This window comes from Thalassophryne amazonica, chromosome 21 (genome assembly GCF_902500255.1).
Source record: "Thalassophryne amazonica chromosome 21, fThaAma1.1, whole genome shotgun sequence".
Lineage (NCBI taxonomy): Eukaryota > Metazoa > Chordata > Actinopteri > Batrachoidiformes > Batrachoididae > Thalassophryne > Thalassophryne amazonica.
In genome coordinates, this window is record NC_047123.1 from 33,171,612 (window position 1) to 33,192,563 (window position 20,952).

General features: G+C 41.2%; 1 protein-coding gene across 3 annotated transcripts in view; it reads left to right on the forward strand.

Moving 5' to 3' along the window:
• cdc42bpab (CDC42 binding protein kinase alpha (DMPK-like) b) overlaps positions 1-20,952 on the forward strand; it is a 106,302-nt gene that overhangs the window by 62,605 nt on the left and 22,745 nt on the right. For 2 of the 3 annotated variants that reach the window (XM_034161872.1, XM_034161870.1), the window contains exons 6-30: positions 3,846-3,939; positions 4,311-4,511; positions 4,796-4,934; positions 5,017-5,126; positions 5,240-5,319; positions 9,087-9,265; positions 9,553-9,675; positions 9,921-10,054; positions 10,226-10,347; positions 10,610-10,730; positions 11,223-11,333; positions 11,415-11,662; positions 13,337-13,442; positions 14,516-14,640; positions 15,285-15,390; positions 15,516-15,664; positions 15,832-15,923; positions 16,239-16,315; positions 18,321-18,359; positions 18,897-19,016; positions 19,330-19,413; positions 19,521-19,626; positions 19,703-19,839; positions 20,064-20,203; positions 20,389-20,470. In XM_034161872.1, coding sequence (XP_034017763.1) covers positions 3,846-3,939; positions 4,311-4,511; positions 4,796-4,934; positions 5,017-5,126; positions 5,240-5,319; positions 9,087-9,265; positions 9,553-9,675; positions 9,921-10,054; positions 10,226-10,347; positions 10,610-10,730; positions 11,223-11,333; positions 11,415-11,662; positions 13,337-13,442; positions 14,516-14,640; positions 15,285-15,390; positions 15,516-15,664; positions 15,832-15,923; positions 16,239-16,315; positions 18,321-18,359; positions 18,897-19,016; positions 19,330-19,413; positions 19,521-19,626; positions 19,703-19,839; positions 20,064-20,203; positions 20,389-20,470 — 3,025 coding nt within the window. The remainder of the gene's footprint in view (positions 1-3,845; positions 3,940-4,310; positions 4,512-4,795; positions 4,935-5,016; positions 5,127-5,239; positions 5,320-9,086; positions 9,266-9,552; positions 9,676-9,920; positions 10,055-10,225; positions 10,348-10,609; positions 10,731-11,222; positions 11,334-11,414; positions 11,663-13,336; positions 13,443-14,515; positions 14,641-15,284; positions 15,391-15,515; positions 15,665-15,831; positions 15,924-16,238; positions 16,316-18,320; positions 18,360-18,896; positions 19,017-19,329; positions 19,414-19,520; positions 19,627-19,702; positions 19,840-20,063; positions 20,204-20,388; positions 20,471-20,952) is intronic. The other variant, XM_034161871.1, reaches the window with a different exon arrangement.

Here is a 20,952-nt window from a genome sequence, read left to right on the forward strand (position 1 = left end):
GCTATGCTAACTAGCCTGGCGTTAGCTGTGCATTACAGTCTCCCTGTGTGTGTGTGTGTGTGTGTGAGACTACGTTGAGGGCTAAAGGTTGAGTCAGCCCTTGCGCTGTAAGTGTTGCCTCAGCCGGAACCATTCATGTAGTTTCCAGCTGTGGAATTGTTCAGTGAGAAACTGAGAATACAAGAAAATAAGATGTTAAGAAACAACAGTAAGGTAGATTTGTGACAGGAAGACATTTGTAGAGAGGTTAACAAATAAATAAACATCCACCTCTTAACCAACCACTGTTATTCAACATGCACATACATGTGCTCATGCATTCTGGACCAAGTCCTTCTTCATAATTTGCAAATTGTACCTTTTCACATTTTTGGCCACTCTCTGTGTGCAGAGGTCTATATGTATCTTGTGAACCTTGAAGCTGTTTCAGAACCAAAGTAAAGACAAACAACGCCAAACTGGCTTTTAACCTAAATGCAAGATTGCAGGCAGTGATTCAATGGTGGTCCAAAAAAAGTGAACGTACAATTAAGGCCTTGACAAATGACCTCCTTTTATAGATAATAGAAGTCAAATTAAGTGTACTTACCTGCTATATAAAGCTGCTTTTATGCTTTGCGAAGTTTGGTACCATTTCTCATTGTCGCCAGTCAACGTACAACTAACTCTGTGTGGTTCGGCTGTTTTTCCCCAAGCGGCTCTCCCCAGGCCATGATGTTGAATCCTCCCAAGACAGTAAAAGTGTTTTTCTTTTTTTGTTTGTTTGTTTTTTCCCCCTCTCTGTCTAAAGTTCTGTGGATTCCCAGCCATCCCACCTGCCTGCGATCAGCTTGGGATGGCCTTGGGTAGGTCTAGCATAACACACTATAACGCTAGGCAAACTTAGTGTACACTCTGTCTTCAACTCTTGATACCATGGGGTAATTTTTCCCATGGTTGGTGTGAAAATTGGGCACAGAGTTGCGCCAATCCTGTAATCCTTGGATTTGTAGGTTTGTGATTTAGAGGAATGTATCTGTGAAGCAGAAAGATGGCGTGCCCACTCCCAGCTCCAACCTCGTGAGACTGGACTATTAACACTACTGAGAAAGGACAGTGGCTTCACATGTGGCTTTTAACAGCTCTCGAGTTGAAGACACAAACATCAAAGCTGTCTTCAAAGCCAGTTTAGGTCTGCTTGCTGTTAAAAGTATAAAATATATCATGGTTGGTCCATAGTCTGTCTTTGAGTAGCTGAAACAACTTGAGAAAAAATGCAAAGTGGAATGCGGGAATGTAATGAGCCTTAACTAATTTAGCTCCGACTTCCTGTAACCTTGGTGTCTGCCAAAAATTGTTTAACCAAGCAGACAGTGTAGCTGCACTGATCAGCAGCTACCCAGATGGGGAGGGATCTATTTGGATCTGTTACTAGATAGAGTGGCCTGTTTGAGGACAAATCTAAGAAACCATAAATTGTCAACTATGTAATGGTTCAGTGAGAACGGGCATGAAATATTTTCTCCATATCTTTATGTTTAACCAGCATTCTGAAATGTCTTGGTCATCTGTTTATTGTGCTGAATTTTCTGTTTGAATTGTGAAATTTGTGTTATGGAGCATTTCCACTAAACATAAATCACCGTATTTAGTCTGCAAACTCTTTAAAAGGCTTTCTGTGCATCTTACAAAGCATGTGGCTTTAGCTGTATTGTAGCTGTGAGTTTGTGGGTAAGAGGGCCTCAGACGCAGGGCAGGACATGGTCTACCCACAGGGGAAGTCAGTGGAATGGTCACATCAGGACAGAGTTTATATTTAGCTTTGATGGGGGGATAAGTGACCTCTTCATTCATACCAACTCAGCCCACTCATCACTGGTTAGATGGCATATAATTCTTTAACCCTTTAAAAGTGCTGGGCCATTACCCTGTAAGTCCGGTTTGAAGTGTTTCATAATTTCTCAACAACAAGCAGTACCTTAACTTGCATCTTCCAGAACAAAATGAGCACAATGGTTGTGAAGCACATAATGGTTTCTTAGCAAAAATGTAGATTCCCTTCCCTTCCCAGTGATAACGCCTGTGAGAGGGGTTTAAATTTTAAAGTCCTTCCCTGTAATTCAACACTAGCAGCTTTTGTTTAAATGTGACAACAGGCATGTGTTTGCATGTGGAAATATTCATCCAGTAACATGTCCTCAGTGGGACCAACCGCAATGAAGAATGGTCAAAAAGCAGCAGATTTTTTTTTGTGTTTTTATTGTTGTTGTTCAATGTGTGAGAATTTATAGTCGTTTCAGTGTTTTTATTATTACGTCCACAAAGTACATTTATTTATTTATTTATGTCTGACGGTTAGCAGTACTATGTTGAAACTACTGGAAGGATTTTGACAAAAGTTTCACCACAGATACATTAGGGCATGGTAGACTCCACTGAATTTTGGAGGTGATCTGGATACAGATTGGTGGACGTCAGAAATCTCAGATTGCTCTTGTTTTTTACTGCAAATGTCAAATGTCATTTTCCCTCCGAAGTTGTTCAAAAATTCCAAAACCTGCTGTATCTGTTTTGCATATTTGACAACATCCAGGGAGCCGGCTTGTTGTTGTGTTCCTGAAATAACCATATTAAAAATGTTATAATTTGAAATAAAGTCCTCTGTTTGCTTCATCTGTGTAAAACTGGAGAATGAAGCAGACTCATTTTCATGAAAATTTAAGTATTTTTTTGTCATGCTGTATTTTCACTCATAGTAAGGATTTGCTTTGGGGTATGTCTTTTATGCCGACATTCTATAACATTGTTTTTAGATGTCAAAATATTGAAAACGGCTAACCTCACACAAGCCACCTATCAGTAACCACCTCTTTAATATCCTAAACAACCCACAATAATTCTTTGTTTGGACCGGGGAAAGTTCTTCCAAGCCACTTAAATGAAACTGCTTCATCAAAATATTTATTTTTATACAGGGGGAAGCTGAAAAATGTACTTTTTTTTTTTTTTTTAAAGCAAAGACATCTGTTTCTTAAAATATTCCCTGTGTGTCAGGGAATTTGTCTGCCTTCTAGGCAGGCTGATCATGTTGTTCCATTCTGAAAACAAAGTTAGCTATTTAAAAATAGTGAATGTGGTGGCTGAATGTTGAGGTGATGCAGCTGTTGTAGACATAAAGCATCCTGTCCTGTGCAGGAATTAATCCTACCACCTGACGGTAAGCCACGCGCTAAATCTACCCTGTAAATGGAATATATATAGTAGTAATACTGAACAGATGCCGGTCGCGGACTCCTGTAGTGATCACCATGTACACGTCTGTGAAAGAATAGGTTGTCACCTCCACGCCCGCCCACTACATCTGCGTTTACAAACTCAAATATGGTAGGTGGAGAGTCGGGGGGGGGGAAAAGTTCAGTTTGGAATCTTTTGTGTAAATGTTATATAATTACCGAAAAACTGTGCTTTTGGGCGCGTATCTTGGAGTCAGACAAAAACGCACTTCTTTGTCGGCTATGAGGGATCACTTTCCAAACAACTTATTCCCAAAGTACAACTTCATTTCTCATGTTTATCCTTCAATTTATAACATTGCCATGTTTCTGATTAAAAAGTCTCGAGGAAATTAGATGTCATTTAATCACAAAAATATCCTAATTATGCCCTAGTTTTAGAACTGACTTCCTCAGGTTATGATTTAATTTGATGATAATTGATGGGTAGTCATACATCACTTTGAGTGAGTGCACATATGTTTTTGATATCTTCTTAGTATGTCTCGTTTTCTTCATTCTCTTTGTTCTCCAAGACTTGCTTGCTCATTTTTATCTTTGCCCCTCTATTTCTCCCACTGCTTCTTCCTGCAGGGACATTAAACCCGACAACATTCTGTTGGATATGAACGGCCACATCCGCCTGGCTGACTTTGGCTCCTGCCTCAAGCTCATGGAGGATGGAACCGTAAGTTTTACCACACTGCTGCTGATGCCTCCTCTGGTCCAAAGCAAACATACCAGATCTGTGCTGACCTCTTCCTTAAACCCCCAGGGGTCTCCCGGGAGAAATGTGTGGTTTGACTGCTTGGCCGCGCCTGCGGTTTATGAGACAATTCTCCCAGAAAAGATTCTTTCACATCAGGTGTTTAGTAAAACCAATGCAAGATATTGCATTTGATGATGTTCCTCCTCTATAAATGTCCCCATATGGCACCACAGGCCCCCTTGATGGAGGAGACTGAGCTGAAGTTCTTTTCAGTTTGCAGACTGGATTTAAATGCTTACTTTTGTTGTTGTCATCAACATCTCAGTTATTAACTTCATGATTTTCTTTAGGTCCAATCCTCTGTGGCAGTGGGGACTCCAGACTATATCTCACCAGAGATCTTGCAGGCTATGGAGGATGGGAAAGGCAAGTATGGACCCGAGTGTGACTGGTGGTCTCTGGGCGTCTGCATGTATGAAATGCTGTATGGCGAGACGCCTTTCTATGCAGAGTCCCTGGTGGAGACATATGGCAAGATCATGAATCACAAGGTGAGCCTATGTTCTCAGATACTTTTGTCCCAAATGAAACAGTGCTACTGCAGGAACATAGAGAAAACAAGGTTATTAAACAGCCCAGTGTGTGTAACGGCTGTTTTAATATGAAATAACAAATTTGTGATACTACTTTGTAGTTGTTTACATCTGATGAATGAAATTATTCTTACAGAAACAAGATTGATTGTAACTTTCTCTTTGGGCATTTACCAGAATCTGTTTTTAAACTCTATTTAAACCTCATTTATATCTAACGTATGAGTGAATAATTTGTACAGGAGCGGTTCCAGTTCCCTCAGCAGATAACAGACGTGTCAGAGGAAGCAAAGGATCTGATTCGCCGGCTCATTTGCAGTCGAGAGCACCGACTGGGCCAGAACGGCATCGAGGACTTCAAGCAGCATCCCTTCTTCTCTGGTACAGGTTGGGTTTTAAGTCAGAATTAAATGAACTGGTGTTCCGAATCGTGACTATTTTATCTTTGACTGTTTGTGTGCAGGCATTGACTGGGACAACATCCGTACATGCGAGGCCCCTTACATCCCCGAGGTCAGCAGTCCTACAGACACCTCAAACTTTGATGTGGATGATGATTGCCTCAAGAACTCGGTAAGGAGGTTTTTCAGCTTTTTTGCACAGTTAGTGGATTGATATATGATGTAACCTTAGTCATCCTCAAAATCCTGCAAATGATAATTTTGGAGGGTTTTACCATTTTTCAGGAGACCATGCCCCCTCCCTCTCACACTGCCTTCTCCGGCCATCACCTGCCATTTGTGGGCTTCACCTACACAAGTAAATGGTAAGTGCGACACTGAAATATAAATCTTAAATCAGCACTCTTTAAGTATAACAACAGGATTTGGGTGTTTTATTTCCTGACTGGAACATTTTCCTTTCACATTTGGAGTTGCAACATTAGAGCAGGTGGCTGTGATATTCTTGGAGCATTTTGACAGATTTTAAAATTACGGTAGGTTTGTTTCAACTGCTTCAAGTTGTTCAGGAGTAACAAGGGAAGAGAGAAGCTACCAGTCGTTTCTCATCATTCTTCCAGCATTCTTATCATGCTGATAATTTTGTGTGAGCATTAAATCAGGTTCCCTCCCTAATAAAGCCATGCTCATGACTTACTGTGGCGATTCAGTGGTAATAGCTTTTCCTCCGACTCGTCTCTCATTCTCTCTCTCTCATTAATCAAAAACCCAGACAGAGCTTTAATTCATTTGAAAGCTTGACTCTTAGTCTTGTCCATCCAAATTGGAAGTCCCAAAAAACAGTTTTATTTGTTATTATCTATCGTCCACCTGGTCGTTACTGTGAGTTTCTCTGTGAATTTTCAGACTTTTTGTCTGACTTAGTGCTTAGCTCAGATAAGATAATTATAGTGGGCGATTTTAACATCCACAGAGATGCTGAGAATGACAGCCTCAACACTGCATTTAATCTATTATTAGACTCTATTGGCTTTGCTCAAAAAGTAAATGAGTCCACCCACCACTTTAATCATATCTTAGATCTTGTTCTGACTTATGGTATGGAAATAGAAGACTTAACAGTATTCCCTGAAAACTCCCTTCTGTCATTCTGTCATCATTTCTTAATAACATTTACATTTACTCTGATGGACTACCCAGCAGTGGGGAATAAGTTTCATTACACTAGAAGTCTTTCAGAAAGCACTGTAACTAGGTTTAAGGATATGATTCCTTCTTTATGTTCTCTAATGCCATATACCAACACAGTGCAGAGTAGCTACCTAAACTCTGTAAGTGAGATAGAGTATCTCGTCAATAGTTTTACATCCTCATTGAAGACAACTTTGGATGCTGTAGCTCCTCTAAAAAAGAGAGCTTTAAATCAGAAGTGCCTGACTCCGTGGTATAACTCACAAACTCGTAGCTTAAAGCAGATAACCCGTAAGTTGGAGAGGAAATTGCGTCTCACTAACTTAGAAGATCTTCACTTAGCCTGGAAAAAGAGTCTGTTGCTCTATAAAAAAGCCCTCCGTAAAGCTAGGACATCTTTCTACTCATCACTAATTGAAGAAAATAAGAACAACCCCAGGTTTCTTTTCAGCACTGTAGCCAGGCTGACAAAGAGTCAGAGCTCTATTGAGCTGAGTATTCCATTAACTTTAACTAGTAATGACTTCATGACTTTCTTTGCTAACAAAATTTTAACTATTAGAGAAAAAAATTACTCATAACCATCCCAAAGACGTATCGTTATCTTTGGCTGCTTTCAGTGATGCCGGTATTTGGTTAGACTCTTTCTCTCCGATTGTTCCGTCTGAGTTATTTTCATTAGTTACTTCATCCAAACCATCAACATGTTTATTAGACCCCATTCCTACCAGGCTGCTCAAGGAAGCCCTACCATTATTTAATGCTTCGATCTTAAATATGATCAATCTATCTTTGTTAGTTGGCTATGTACCACAGGCTTTTAAGGTGGCAGTAATTAAACCATTACTTAAAAAGCCATCACTTGACCCAGCTATCTTAGCTAATTATAGGCCAATCTCCAACCTTCCTTTTCTCTCAAAAATTCTTGAAAGGGTAGTTGTAAAACAGCTAACTGATCATCTGCAGAGGAATGGTCTATTTGAAGAGTTTCAGTCAGATTTTAGAATTCATCATAGTACAGAAACAGCATTAGTGAAGGTTACAAATGATCTTCTTATGGCCTCGGACAGTGGACTCATCTCTGTGCTTGTTCTGTTAGACCTCAGTGCTGCTTTTGATACTGTTGACCATAAAATTTTATTACAGAGATTAGAGCATGCCATAGGTATTAAAGGCACTGCGCTGCGGTGGTTTGAATCATATTTGTCTAATAGATTACAATTTGTTCATGTAAATGGGGAATCTTCTTCACAGACTAAAGTTAATTATGGAGTTCCACAAGGTTCTGTGCTAGGACCAATTTTATTCACTTTATACATGCTTCCCTTAGGCAGTATTATTAGACGGTATTGCTTAAATTTTCATTGTTACGCAGATGATACCCAGCTTCATCTATCCATGAAGCCAGAGGACACACACCAATTAGCTAAACTGCAGGATTGTCTTACAGACATAAAGACATGGATGACCTCTAATTTCCTGCTTTTAAACTCAGATAAAACTGAAGTTATTGTACTTGGCCCCACAAATCTTAGAAACATGGTGTCTAACCAGATCCTTACTGTGGATGGCATTACCCTGACCTCTAGTAATACTGTGAGAAATCTTGGAGTCATTTTTGATCAGGATATGTCATTCAAAGCGCATATTAAACAAATATGTAGGACTGCTTTTTTGCATTTACGCAATATCTCTAAAATCAGAAAGGTCTTGTCTCAGAGTGATGCTGAAAAACTAATTCATGCATTTATTTCCTCTAGGCTGGACTATTGTAATTCATTATTATCAGGTTGTCCTAAAAGTTCCCTAAAAAGCCTTCAGTTAATTCAAAATGCTGCAGCTAGAGTACTGACGGGGACTAGAAGGAGAGAGCATATCTCACCCATATTGGCCTCTCTTCATTGGCTTCCTGTTAATTCTAGAATAGAATTTAAAATTCTTCTTTTTAGTTATAAGGTTTTGAATAATCAGGTCCCATCTTATCTTAGGGACCTCATAGTACCATATCACCCCAATAGAGCGCTTTGCTCTCAGACTGCAGGCTTACTTGTAGTTCCTAGGGTTTGTAAGAGTAGAATGGGAGGCAGAGCCTTCAGCTTTCAGGCTCCTCTCCTGTGGAACCAGCTCCCAATTCAGATCAGGGAGACAGACACCCTCTCTACTTTTAAGATTAGGCTTAAAACTTTCCTTTTTGCTAAAGCTTATAGTTAGGGCTGGATCAGGTGACCCTGAACCATCCCTTAGTTATGCTGCTATAGACGTAGACTGCTGGGGGGTTCCCATGATGCACTGTTTCTTTCTCTTTTTGCTCTGTATGCACCACTCTGCATTTAATCATTAGTGATCGATCTCTGCTTCCCTCCACAGCATGTCTTTTTCCTGGTTCTCTCCCTCAGCCCCAACCAGTCCCAGCAGAAGACTGCCCCTCCCTGAGCCTGGTTCTGCTGGAGGTTTCTTCCTGTTAAAAGGGAGTTTTTCCTTCCCACTGTAGCCAAGTACTTGCTCACAGGGGGTCGTTTTGACCGTTGGGGTTTTACATAATTATTGTATGGCCTTGCCTTACAATATAAAGCGCCTTGGGGCAACTGTTTGTTGTGATTTGGCGCTATATAAAAAAATTGATTGATTGATTCTTCATCCTAATGCTGACATTCCTTCTCCATTCTCCCTCTTCCTCCCCCTTCTGTGACTCAACATCCTCCCTTTTTTGAACTCTTCTCTGTCTCGTCTTGTGCACTTCTCCATCGCTTTTCTCCCTCCTGGGGTTGGATCATCATCATTTCCTACTCTGCATCCCGCCACATCCCCGAATCCATCTCATTTTCTTACAAAACACAACAGCAAAAATTACAACAACACACACCTCCTCACTTCTGTCAACGTTTCTGTGCCTCCATCTCGTCTCACTTCACCGTTGTGCTCTCGCCCTCCTCCCCTGCAGTACTCTGTCTGACCGGGGCTGCCTGCGGAAGCTGTCGGGTGAACCTGGCCAGGCAGGGCAGGACCAGTTGGACCTTGAAGTTCAGCGCGGCCTGGAGGACAGCCTCGCCACTGAGGCCTACGAAAGGAGAATACGCCGTCTGGAGCAGGAGAAGCTGGAGCTCAGCCGCAAGCTACAAGGTGAGCTGGGAGAACGCCATCAGGACATCCTGTTTATAATCAAAATAACCCGCAAGTTAAGTTCCAAACTTGTTCCTGAGCTCTGGAGTTACACACTTGGAGGAGCACACATTCTGGGTTACTAGCGGCAAAGTGCCCAGTTTCTTTCGTTGTCAGCTTGCACCTCCCCAGCTGAAGCCTTTCAGGTTCCTCTTGCACTGCTGGGTGAGCAGAAACGGGGGCATCAGGTCCCAGTCCCAGCCAGGACTTGGGCATGTAATGATCATCTCTGTCTTGATCTGGTGCAGAATCAACCCAGACGGTGCAGGCGCTGCAGCACCCGACAGGCGAGGGCCCTCTGAGCGCCAACAAGGAGGTGGAAATCAAGAGTCTGAAGAGTGAGATTGACATCCTTAAGAAGCAGATTGCAGGTCAGGATTTGTTTGTAGTATTATTATTTTGTTCAGCTCATTACTTCTCAGCACAGAACGCAAATCATTTCAAACAGTAACCATAATGGCTGATAGTTTGCCAAGCGACATTTACTGACCTGTCGGTCAAGTTTTACAGAGAGACTCCTGAGTAGTAGTTTGTTTAGCTTCTCAGAATTTAAGAGCATCATTCAACACAAATTTCTGGATGTGAACTAAAAACATTGTTAAACTTTATGTGGCAGACTCTGGGCATCTGGAGAAGCAGCTGGAGGATGTGACGTTGGCGCGCAGGGACCTGGAGGACTCGTCCAAACACATCAAGAATCTGGAAAAGCAAATGAGGACTGTCACGCAGGAGAGAGACGACCTGCACAAGGTAACACCAGGCGTGGTGCAACATGTGTTTCATGTGAGCCTGTGTGTGGATTAGTGGGTTCTTTATTTGTGTTTGGCTTGTGTGGCCACTAATGCCCACTTTAATTGTGGTGGTGTGTCAGTAAGATGATTTATGTTTTTGAATCTTTAACTCTGTCCGCGCTCTGACCAGGACCTCATGGACGCCAGTGAGAAGCTGAAGTCTCAGTCAAAAGAGCTGAAAGAAGCCCACAGCCAGAGGAAATTGGCCATGCAGGAGTTTTCTGAGCTCAACGAGAGACTCACAGAACTCAGGTAGGTTACTGTGCGACAACTGCTCCTCAAGTTCAAGGTTCTTCTGGTTTCTCCTGTTTCTGTTTTCGAGGATTTTTTTTTAAATTATTTTAAAAATGTACTAAATAACAACAGTGTGCAATATGTGTGGAATAGTGAAATCAATACCCCAATAAAAGTCCTCGCATAGTCTGTCATAATTCAGTTTTACCCAACTTGTTTGTGCTATGTAACACATCAGTTTTTCTTTTCTTTTTCCTTATGTTACTTCATCAACATCCAGGTCTGCAAAGCAGCGCCTGGCTCGCCAGTTGCGCGACAAAGAGGAAGAAATGGAGAGTCAGTCTCAGAAGATTGAAGCTCTGCGCCTTGAGGTGCGAAAGGCCGAGAGGGCCAAGAAGGAGGTAGAGTAGACTCCCTGTGGTTGGAAGCACACCCTGTTCTGTCGTTGTCCACTGGTTGGTGCAGCACTCAAACTACCATTCACATCACACATTTAAGAGAATTTATATATTTGCAATATTTACAGTGGCTTTATTCCTGGATGTGTATGTTTATGTCCTTGGTTGTACTCACAGCATTTGTAGTTCAGTACAGTTGCCTGAAGAGGGTGCTGTAGCTACCAAATTACAGTTTGCCATTTTTGGACATTGTCCATAATTCAGTTTGTAGGAATATGCAGTTGAATAAAGCCACAAAACCTACACAAAAAGCTGCATTAGTGTGTGTTTGATTGTGCATAATCTTTCATGTTAACACACATTTGAACATATAGACTGCTCGTATATGTTTTGTTTGTGTTGCTTGTGGAGAAAGATGAATTCATTTTGTTTTGGTCTGTTTATGGTGTGTGTGCATCTAAAAATTGAAGTACATATGTGTGCACCCATCATCAGATGGAGGGGCAGTCGGAGGAGCAGGCATTAGAGGCTCAGAAGGAGCGGAAGCTGAAAGAGCGGAATGAACAGTACAGCCGGCAGCTGGAGGAGGAGCTCGAAGGACTTAAGGTACGTGTGCTTGCACACAGTCAGGCAGGTGAACATTAACATCTTCATTCCAAGATAATCAAAGTTTGCGTGACTCTCCAGTTGAAACAGGTCGGGCCGACTGCTGCCCTGTCCTCAGCAGACCAGTCTCAGGAGATGGGGCGCCTGCGGGGAGAACTGGAGAAGAAGACACTCCTGTACGAAGAGGAGCTGGCACGTAGGGAGGCGCAGCATGGCACCGAGCTCAAAGCCTTACGCAAAGAGCTGCGGGATGCTGAGACCCAGCACCTCGCCCTGCAGAAAGAGATCCTGGTGCTCAAAGACAAGCTGGAAAAAACTCGACGTGAGAGGTATTTACTCGACTTAATTAGGGTGCACAGTTTGCTCCGATGAGCAGAAATATTTTTTTAGTTTCAGTATTTTTACTGTAGTGTTTAGGAGCAGAGGTGAAAGAAGTGTGTAAGTGTTCACAGGATTTTGTGAGACTGTTGTGCTTAGACCTAAGGCTTCCTCTAAAAGAAACTTTTGTACCCTTTCTAGTTTCAAGCATCAATCTGGTGCACTTTGAGAAAGATGAGCTTTGTTCTCTTGTCATAATGTAGTCACAAGCACATTGGTTGGGTAGATATGTAGTCAATGGCGACACTGCAAAGACGTCACACCCACAAAACATGGTAAATAAGACTAAATGTTACTTACCAGTTACAGTTTTGGCCCTTATTTGCTTTTGAGTTGATACGTTCCATTATTTGCCTAAAATAACTCTTTCAAATATTTATGGAGTTTACTGCAGCTTTGCACATTCCCAGTGATGGGATATGGAAATTTTACAGCAATTGAGATAGAAAACATCCTCTTTCAGGAAATGAAAATGTTATTTTCTTTTGCCGACACCCCCTGGTAAGGACGCGAGACATCTGATCCCACTCACAAAACCACCAGTCTAATCAACTTTTAATAAAGTCCTGTTTTTCAGTGGACTTCAGAGCTTTATTTTTGTACACTGTAGCTTAACTTCCTTTGCTGGTGTAACTGACACATTATGCTCAATGCTATCTAATAATTTTATTTTATTTAGCACTGGTGTATCACATTTTAACTGAATTATGTTTGGGTCAAATAATATAAACTGGGCTTTACACCCCCAGACTTGATTGTGGGACATAGACTTTTTATATACTTTTTATAAACTTAGATTTTGACCAGGATGTGTTTTTCATCCCAGACTGACTTAATGCAACTTGGATAGTGATCAGTTATTGAAAGAAAAAAATAAAATAATATATTGCAACTGATTGGTATTTGGCCCATGCTGGCAATCTTAACCCAAATTGGACAGCAGAATGATCTAATTTTTATAATAGAAAACCTAGTTGTCATTATAACATGAAGAGGGAAGGCTGAAGAACTCCGTGCACCTTTCTTGAAGTGCTTCTAGTTTAGTTGTTTAAGGTGTATTTAAAAATTATCATATGATAAATATTTTGAAGCTTGTCTTTGCCCTGGGTTATATTTAAAGGCTTTAAACTGTGTTCTTGTCTTATAAAAGTTTGTGTGTGTGTGTGTGTATATATATATATATATATATATATATATATGTATATATATATTAGAACAGTGAAATGTTTGTGTGGAGGCTAACTGTGAGATAAGTTGTCGTAAAACCACTAAACACATTATATAACCCTGTAAAATTTATTTAACTTCTCAATAACAGGCAGATGAGACGCCCTGAAGGTCAAAACAGCCATTAAATCTAACGTTCCTGAAAATAAACCTCAGAATAAAATCTTATTTATGATGGCTTGACTTAATATTCTTGTTAAAACAGCAGTAGAGTGAAGGTCATGACCTGATTTGCAGTTGTGGTTTTGCTCCTTTATGCTCTTGCATAAGTCAAAAAGAAAAAGAAACATGCAAAGGTCCAGTATTGAGTATTTGTTTTCTTCTTTCCAGGCTCCGTAGTTTGGTAACATTCTAAGTTTCTATATTATAATCTTGTGTCTGTGTCGTCTTCGCTGCAGCCAAAGCGAGCGGGAAGAGTTTGAGACGGAGTACAAGCAGAAGTACGAGCGAGAGAGAGTCCTTCTTACAGAAGAAAACAAAAAGCTCTCCAGTGAACTGGATAAGGTAAATTCTATTCACCTGTGCACACAAGTCACGCTGGCAATTCAAACAGCCGTGAAAAACACAGCTGCACAAAAGAGAGGATCAGGCTGTCGTTTGCTAAGTAATGTGCAAATGGCAAGAAGCCAAAAGTGGTGACTTAAAATAACCCAGAACTCTCAGACTCTCCTTAGTCTATATACATTTTGTTATTTTGGGGGGAAAAAAAAGCACACATAACACTGTATTAATGTAACCCCAGGTAAACCATCTCAGCCTGCCCAGATGCTTTCATCACGTTCTTGCCTCTGCCTACACGCTCTCCACAATTTCCAAAGAAATTCCTGCTCAGTATCTCCTGTAAAAACACCCTGCAGCCTCCTACACAGTCGGCTCAAATGGCTTTCTGGATTATGCGCTGTTGACACTGGAAAAACCCTCCCAAAAAGTTAAAAGCACAAGTCTCCCAATTTAAACAGTATCTTAAAAGTCAGAGGTATTTTGACATGTGGAGCAAAAGCTCTACTGAAACACTTCAGTGCAGTTATTTAATATATCTTATATTGTTATTTCACTCTTTAAAAACAATTAATTCAAATCACCCATAATTGATTTTTTTTCTTCTGTCTACATGTTTCACATTTTTTAATGTCTGAAAAAGCTGCTTCATTGATCCTCATCTTCATAGTTGTGTTGAATATTTTTATTTCATTTAAAACTACAGGATCTGTGCTGTGTATTTGCAAAAAAATGAATATTGCTTATTATTAAATGATTATATGCAAATTTTGTTGTTGCCATATATCTTACTGTACCTTGACAGAATTTTTTTTTTGGGTGGGGGGGGTGTGATGCATTGCATTGCATTAAGTAGATTATATAATGAAAGAGAGAATATTTGGACATTTCAAATGTCAAAATGTATGTATTTTATGTATTTAATCTGTTGGATTATCATCACAAATCAGTGCTCCACTGTGTGTAGTCAACTTCTAATTGTCTGATTGCCTTATGCAGTGATTTTAATATGATCTCTTTTTGTGTGTGTGTGTGTGTGTGTGTGTGTGTGTGTGTGTGTGTGCGTGCGATTCTCATAGTTGACCAGCATGTTTGAGAAGATGAGCAGCTCCAACCGGCAGCTGGAGGAGGACATGAGGGAGCTCGCTGATAAGAAGGAGAGCGTAGCTCACTGGGAGGCGCAGATAACAGAAATCATCCAGTGGTGAGGAACACAAAGACAAGACTGATCCACGAGCAGGCCAAAAACACGCACACGTATGCAAATCCAAGTGTTTCCGGAGGCGCATGTCTTTTATAGCACAAATGTAAAGTGTGCTGTGCCATTTTTCAGCATAGAGAAGCAGTGCGACGGTTTTCACATACCTCTGAAAACGACGGGGCAGCTTGACCCTCCCTTTCTCTCAGATCACTTCCCTTTGCAGCTGACACATCGCCAGCTGCTCAGCCTGCAGTCTTCACATAACACACATACCACACACGCAGGATACATTCATGCACATACAAATGCAGTGTCTTGAATGCACAAATGTCTCTGGCTCAGGTTTCCCCCTGGTGGACACACTGCAGTGCTGCATTGCATTAAAATAAATTATAGAATTTAAATATTAAGTAAAATTTAAAAAAAGATTCCTACACTTACATAAAAAATGTGTGACTCCTAAATGACTGTATATCATATGCACTGCTTGCAAACATTATTTTAGTCAGAAGGTGAAACAACCTGAGGTGCGTGGATCAGACTGATTAATTAGCTATCTATTTCAAATCACAGCTGCTGGAGCTAATATGTGTAGGACACACAACTGGAAAGTCCTAAATTACTGATTGATGTGTATTTTGCTGCAGGGTGAGTGACGAGAAGGATGCAAGAGGCTACTTGCAGGCGCTGGCCACGAAAATGACAGAAGAGCTGGAGGGACTGAGGAACACCAGCCTTGGAGCAAGAGCCACGGTGAAACATGCGCTCACACACCCTTAGTATTGTTGAGATTCTGATTAGTGGTTGTGAAAAATAAAAAAAACAAAAACTGTATATGAGGGACTTTGATCTCATTTCTTTCTCGTTCTGTCTTTAAGGACATGCCCTGGAAGATGCGGCGCTTTGCCAAACTGGACATGTCTGCTCGTCTGGAGCTGCAGTCGGCCCTGGATGCAGAAATCAGAGCCAAGCAGAGCATCCAGGATGAACTGAACAAAGTCAAGGCCAACAGTATTTCCACAGAGTGGTACGCATGCCGGCGTCTCTCATAGATCCACAGAGGCTCTTATGGCTTTGAGCAGCGTGTTGGAACCCTCACAGCAGCAACTGACCTGTCAAACAAACTATGACTGCCTCAAACTCTGTTATCACTGATTTTTAAAATGTGCTCTGTTGTTCTGTTTCATCTGCCAGTAAACTGCAGGAGGTGGAAAATAAAAACCAAGAACTGCTGGCTGAGATTGACAGGCTGAAAAAAGAGACAGAGGAGTTGCGGCTACGTAGGGGTACGGCTGGAAAATATTACAGATGGCTTGTTTTTTTGTTTTTTTGCTTCACACAGCAGAATGCACAAAGAATGACTATAAAAGAAGTCATATTTGGGGAACAAAAGAGGCAGATTTGACTTGTGCTGCAGCCGCTGCAGTGCTGATATTAAACTGATGCAGGTGGGATAGAAAACCATTTAAAAACTCACCAAAGGAATTAAAATGCAGAGCTTCATTTTTACAGGGATGCTGCATGCTGTGAAATGTTTCTGGAGATGGTTTTAATATGAGTAGTGATGCCTGAATAGCATTGTTTGCATTGTTTGTCTGCAGGTGTCAAGCACCAAGATTCTCAAAATTCCTTTTTGGCTTTTCTCAACGCCCCGACTTCAGCGCTCGACCAGTTTGACGTAAGTATTCTGTTACGTAGCAACACTTCAAATACAAACGGCCTGTCCTCATGCCAGCTCTCCTATCTTATGTTTTTAATGTTGATCAAAACAATGGCACTGGGGATGTGGAATTTAAAATTTTAGTCAAGCTCAGAAGTCATTGTGGTGTTTTTCGTTAAGCTGTTATATCTTTCAGTTCGCTCATATTAATGTGTGGTTTTGTTTTTCCACGCTTTTATAATCTGTTCACACAATTTACCCAGATCTTTATTTTTGCTTTGTCTTTTTTTTCCCATCATTTCCTTGCTTCATTCTCTGGTAAATCAGGACTCTTACTCCTCCTCCTCATCCTCTTTAATTGAGTTTTGGGAAGACGTAAGTTTCTTTTAGCGAGGCAGAGGTCCTTGTGTGTGTTTGTGATAGTTATTATGTTGATTTCAGTGGTAGAAAACAGGTGTGGCTGATGTGTGTGTCCCTGTGCATCCAAGTGAGAGTGGACACACTGCAAAAAAAAGTGTCTTATTGTCCTTTAATTAAGGTTTAAATTACAAGTTTCCAGTGCAAAATGTATTTCCTCTGTTTCCATCACATTATCTTAAAGGGGTCATATTGTACACCTTTTCAGCAAGTGTGACTCACCAGCTGATTTTAAAAATGGATTTGAAGTTAGTAGCCAAACACCTTCTAAAACACTGATTTTTCAGGGTGTCTATAAGAAGCAGCAGAAACAAGCAGACTAAAAGTGTGTCAAAAACCCACTTAAACTTCAGATATGAGTTTCTGAAGTATAAAGTGAGCAACAGAAGTATGTGAACAGTGACGCAACTTGTGTAATTTTGCTGCTGTTCACTACCAAAATGGATGTGAAACAGTCAAGATGTGCTTGTGTAGCAATTCAGCAATATGACTCAGAAATGGGTTTTAAAGTAAACAAAATGACAACCTCGATTTGTGGTCGCAATTCCGATTGTAGTGATATCAGTCAGTTGGGTTGCGCAGCTGTCTTCAAACGCTGGTAAATGTTCAAAGGTCTACACAAGATTCTCACGGGTTCAAAACAGAAAAGTCCATTTAAGCACCTGTTTAATGGCTGTTTTTAATGCATGTCTGCGTCACTTCTGGCATGGCCTCTGCTGCACAATGCATGCTTGAATTGTAAAAAAAATAAAAGAAAACAAAAAGCTGAAGATGAATTTCTGCACATGCAAATTCATGCTACTGTATGCTAACATGCAAAAACAGCTGGGCTTCTTCTATGCTGCACTTTCTGCTGTTATATGTGGTGCTGCCCTCGGTGGTGGAAAAAGAGGTGAGCACAGGCAGTGCCAGTGTGCTACAGCACAGTAGTAAAAACTTGAAGAACCCTGATTTTTTTTTTTTTTTTTTTTTTCTTCCATGAAATATGCATTTGAAAGCAAGCCAGGTTTTGCTTCTTCTAATTTATCGTTCAGCTTGAATTCAAAGGGTTTAACAAAAATATTGTATGTTGAAAGCAAAGCATTTCTTTGCACAAATATAGGATTGTGTAACTTTAAGGACTTCTAACATGAAACTTTCATCACTTGAAAAGGTGGCATAAAACTGATGGTGCACAGTATGACCTCTTGGACACCAGTTATTTATTTCCAGAAATTATAGCATTGGCTTCGAAATAAATAATTTTCCTGAAGAAAATTTCCACATTTTTTGCAGTGTGCTGTAGGTGCGTGTTAGCCCTTTACTGTAGGCTAGTGAGCTGTTTGAATGGCATTAATATGATGTGGGTTAAAGAGAACCACAGATAAAATATAATTTATAATTTAAGCTCTTTTAGCGGTCCAGTAGTTTATTAGAAACTGTGCTCCATGTTAACCTTCTCAGCTCTCCTCTCCCTGTCGATTAGCGTCTCCGTTCAGCCCCGGTGGACGTTCAGCAGTTTGTCACCGTTTTCTCCTTCAGTCTGTGTAAATGTTTGTCCTCGGCTTCTCTGACATCCACTCATCTTTGTCTCTGCCACTCTCTGCCTCTCCTCCTACCACTGAAGCGCTCGCCATCCGTTGGCCCAGCTAGCAAAGGCAGACGCGTAAGCACCATCACTGCGCTGTTACTCACCCTTTTTCTACATGTGCCGTTTTGTCCCATTAATGTTTAATTTGTGTTTGTGCCGTCTCTCTGGCTGTCTGGTTGCATGTCAGGAGGTTTGAAAAGCAGCTCCTTGATATTTCTTCTTTTTATTATTATTATTATTATTATTGGATTTGTGTTTTGAGTTTTATTTACATGGGATGTGGTTTTGTGTGCTTCTTGTGCGTACTCGTGTTAATGACTGACTTTTTTTTTTTTTTTTTTTCTTTGTAAATCCTTTTGAATGGCTGTGCATGGTGTTAGCTTGCGGTGGCTTAAATTAGCACGGTCAGTGGGCTGTGATGTGCTTCCATGTGGTGCAAAATGAAGTCGTGGTCAGCTTTTAAAATCCAGATTGATCCACATGTTGTGACTATAAAATCCTGTTTTTAGCTTTATTCATTTTAAGATGCATATTGCTTCCTGGTTTGTTTGTTTGTACCTTCTCTCATCATCTTCTGTTTCTCTCCTCTGTCCTCTCACTCACTCTCCCCAGGTGGATTCCATGGATAACTTCACCCCATCCAACACTCCATCCCGCGAAGACGACCCCAAGTCCTTCCTCAAGTCCCGCTCACGTTCCCCCTCCATGGCGAGCGATATGGAGCCCATAGAGGTCAGGCAGGACTCCACCGCTTTCTTGCAACAGTTCCACGTTTTTGGGGAAATTCACAATACTGCTTGGGGGAATTTGAAGTAATTTAATAAAGGAGAAGCATAGCTGACAGCAGTAAAAATAATCCTGTCAAATCCACAAATACCAACGTACCTGCTGCAAAAACAAGAACATGATTTCTGATCCCAATTTCTTCTTTTTTGGAAGCGGTGGGCAGGTTTTGTTTCCTAGTGTTTGTACAGAAATTGATCTGAAATTAAATAATTCAGCTGCTTTACAAGTGTGTGTCCTCCTGATTGTTTTGTCTCTGCAGTTGATAGACCATCCAAGTCGTTTGGTTCAGACCCCCACGATGCGCTCAGGAGGTTATGGCAGCATTGGACGCTCTTCGCCGAAGGTTAGATTAGCATCTCGTTAAAGTGGACGAGTCACCCGATGCCAAATTCAGCCTCAGCCTTCAATAACCACAGTGGATTTTTTTTTCTTCTTTGCATCACTCTGCAGCCTAAAGCACATCAGTTTGTGGTGAAGACTTTCAACACTCCCACCAAGTGTAACCAGTGCACCTCCCTCATGGTGGGGCTCATACGTCAAGGTTGCACCTGTGAAGGTACGGAGAGGATTTAAGGAAGGAAAAACCCTGAAAATGCAACTCTGATATTTGTGTGTCGTTTCTCCTTTTGCAGTGTGTAACTTCTCCTGCCATGTGACCTGTGCGGACAAAGCTCCAGCTGTGTGTCCCGTTCCCCAGGACCAGACCAAAGGTCCACTGGGTATCGACCCCCAGAGAGGCATCGGGACTGCGTATGAAGGACACGTCAGGGTACGTGGCCTCAGAGTGCTGATGTGTGAGAATGAGAACAAGTTTCTTGGTGACAGTATTTGATCCCACAACCTCCATCTTACATGTAAAAGGCAACTGCATGTTTGTGAAAAACTTAAGTCTCCAACTCAAAACTTAAATGTCTTGATATTTGAGAGTTTAATGCAAATAATGAACTCATTTGCATATTTAACAGTGTGACGCCGTCTCTCTTGATGTTGTAGGTTCCCAAACCAACGGGGGTGAAGAAGGGCTGGCAGAGGGCCATGGCTGTGGCGTGTGACTTTAAACTCTTCCTCTATGAACTGGGAGAAGGAAAAGCCACACAACCGAGTGTAGTCGTCAGCCAGGTCATCGATATGAGGTAAGAAGCCCCCCATTAACAACTGCAGGAAGCCGAGGGAGACAAAATGTGACTCTGTTGATCCAGACATCCGGAATATTCTTCTGATCCGTCAGTGCAAAGTCATTTCCTGTGCAGCGGCTCATGTTAAAACTAAAACAATGAGCTCGTACGTGTCTGAATGTGCATCTCATCCTCTCGTCCAGGGATGAAGAGTTTTCTGTCAGTCCTGTTCTGGCGTCTGATGTCATCCATGCCAGCCGCAAGGACATCCCGTGTATATTCAGAGTAAGTTTTTTTTTTTTTTTTTTTTCTTCTTTCTTCCTACAGTTAATGAAACCAACAGTGCAGCTTTGAAATGAAACATTACATCATTCTGCCTTCCTGGAAAAGCAGAATCTCAGAATACATCTGTGCAAAACCAGAGCTGCAAGCGCTAATTAATGTCCTGTGGATGCTGACTGACCCGGCAATGAGAAACTTCAGAATAATAAAGTAATAAGCTTTGACACAGACACAACTGGTGGGAGGTTTTCTTACAATATGACAAAGATTTGTGAGCTCGATCTCTCCAGATGAAACCTTTTGACTTTAAATAAGACATGAAGAGGAAGTCATATGTGGCCTTTAAAAATATGCAGTTGCATTTCACCTTGAATGTCACGTTCGAGGTTGCTCAGATTTTAATTGTGATTGCTTATGGCAGCTAAACAATGCCAGATCAGCCCATAAGTACTGTGAGACATAAACAGGAAGCCATATGTGGCCTT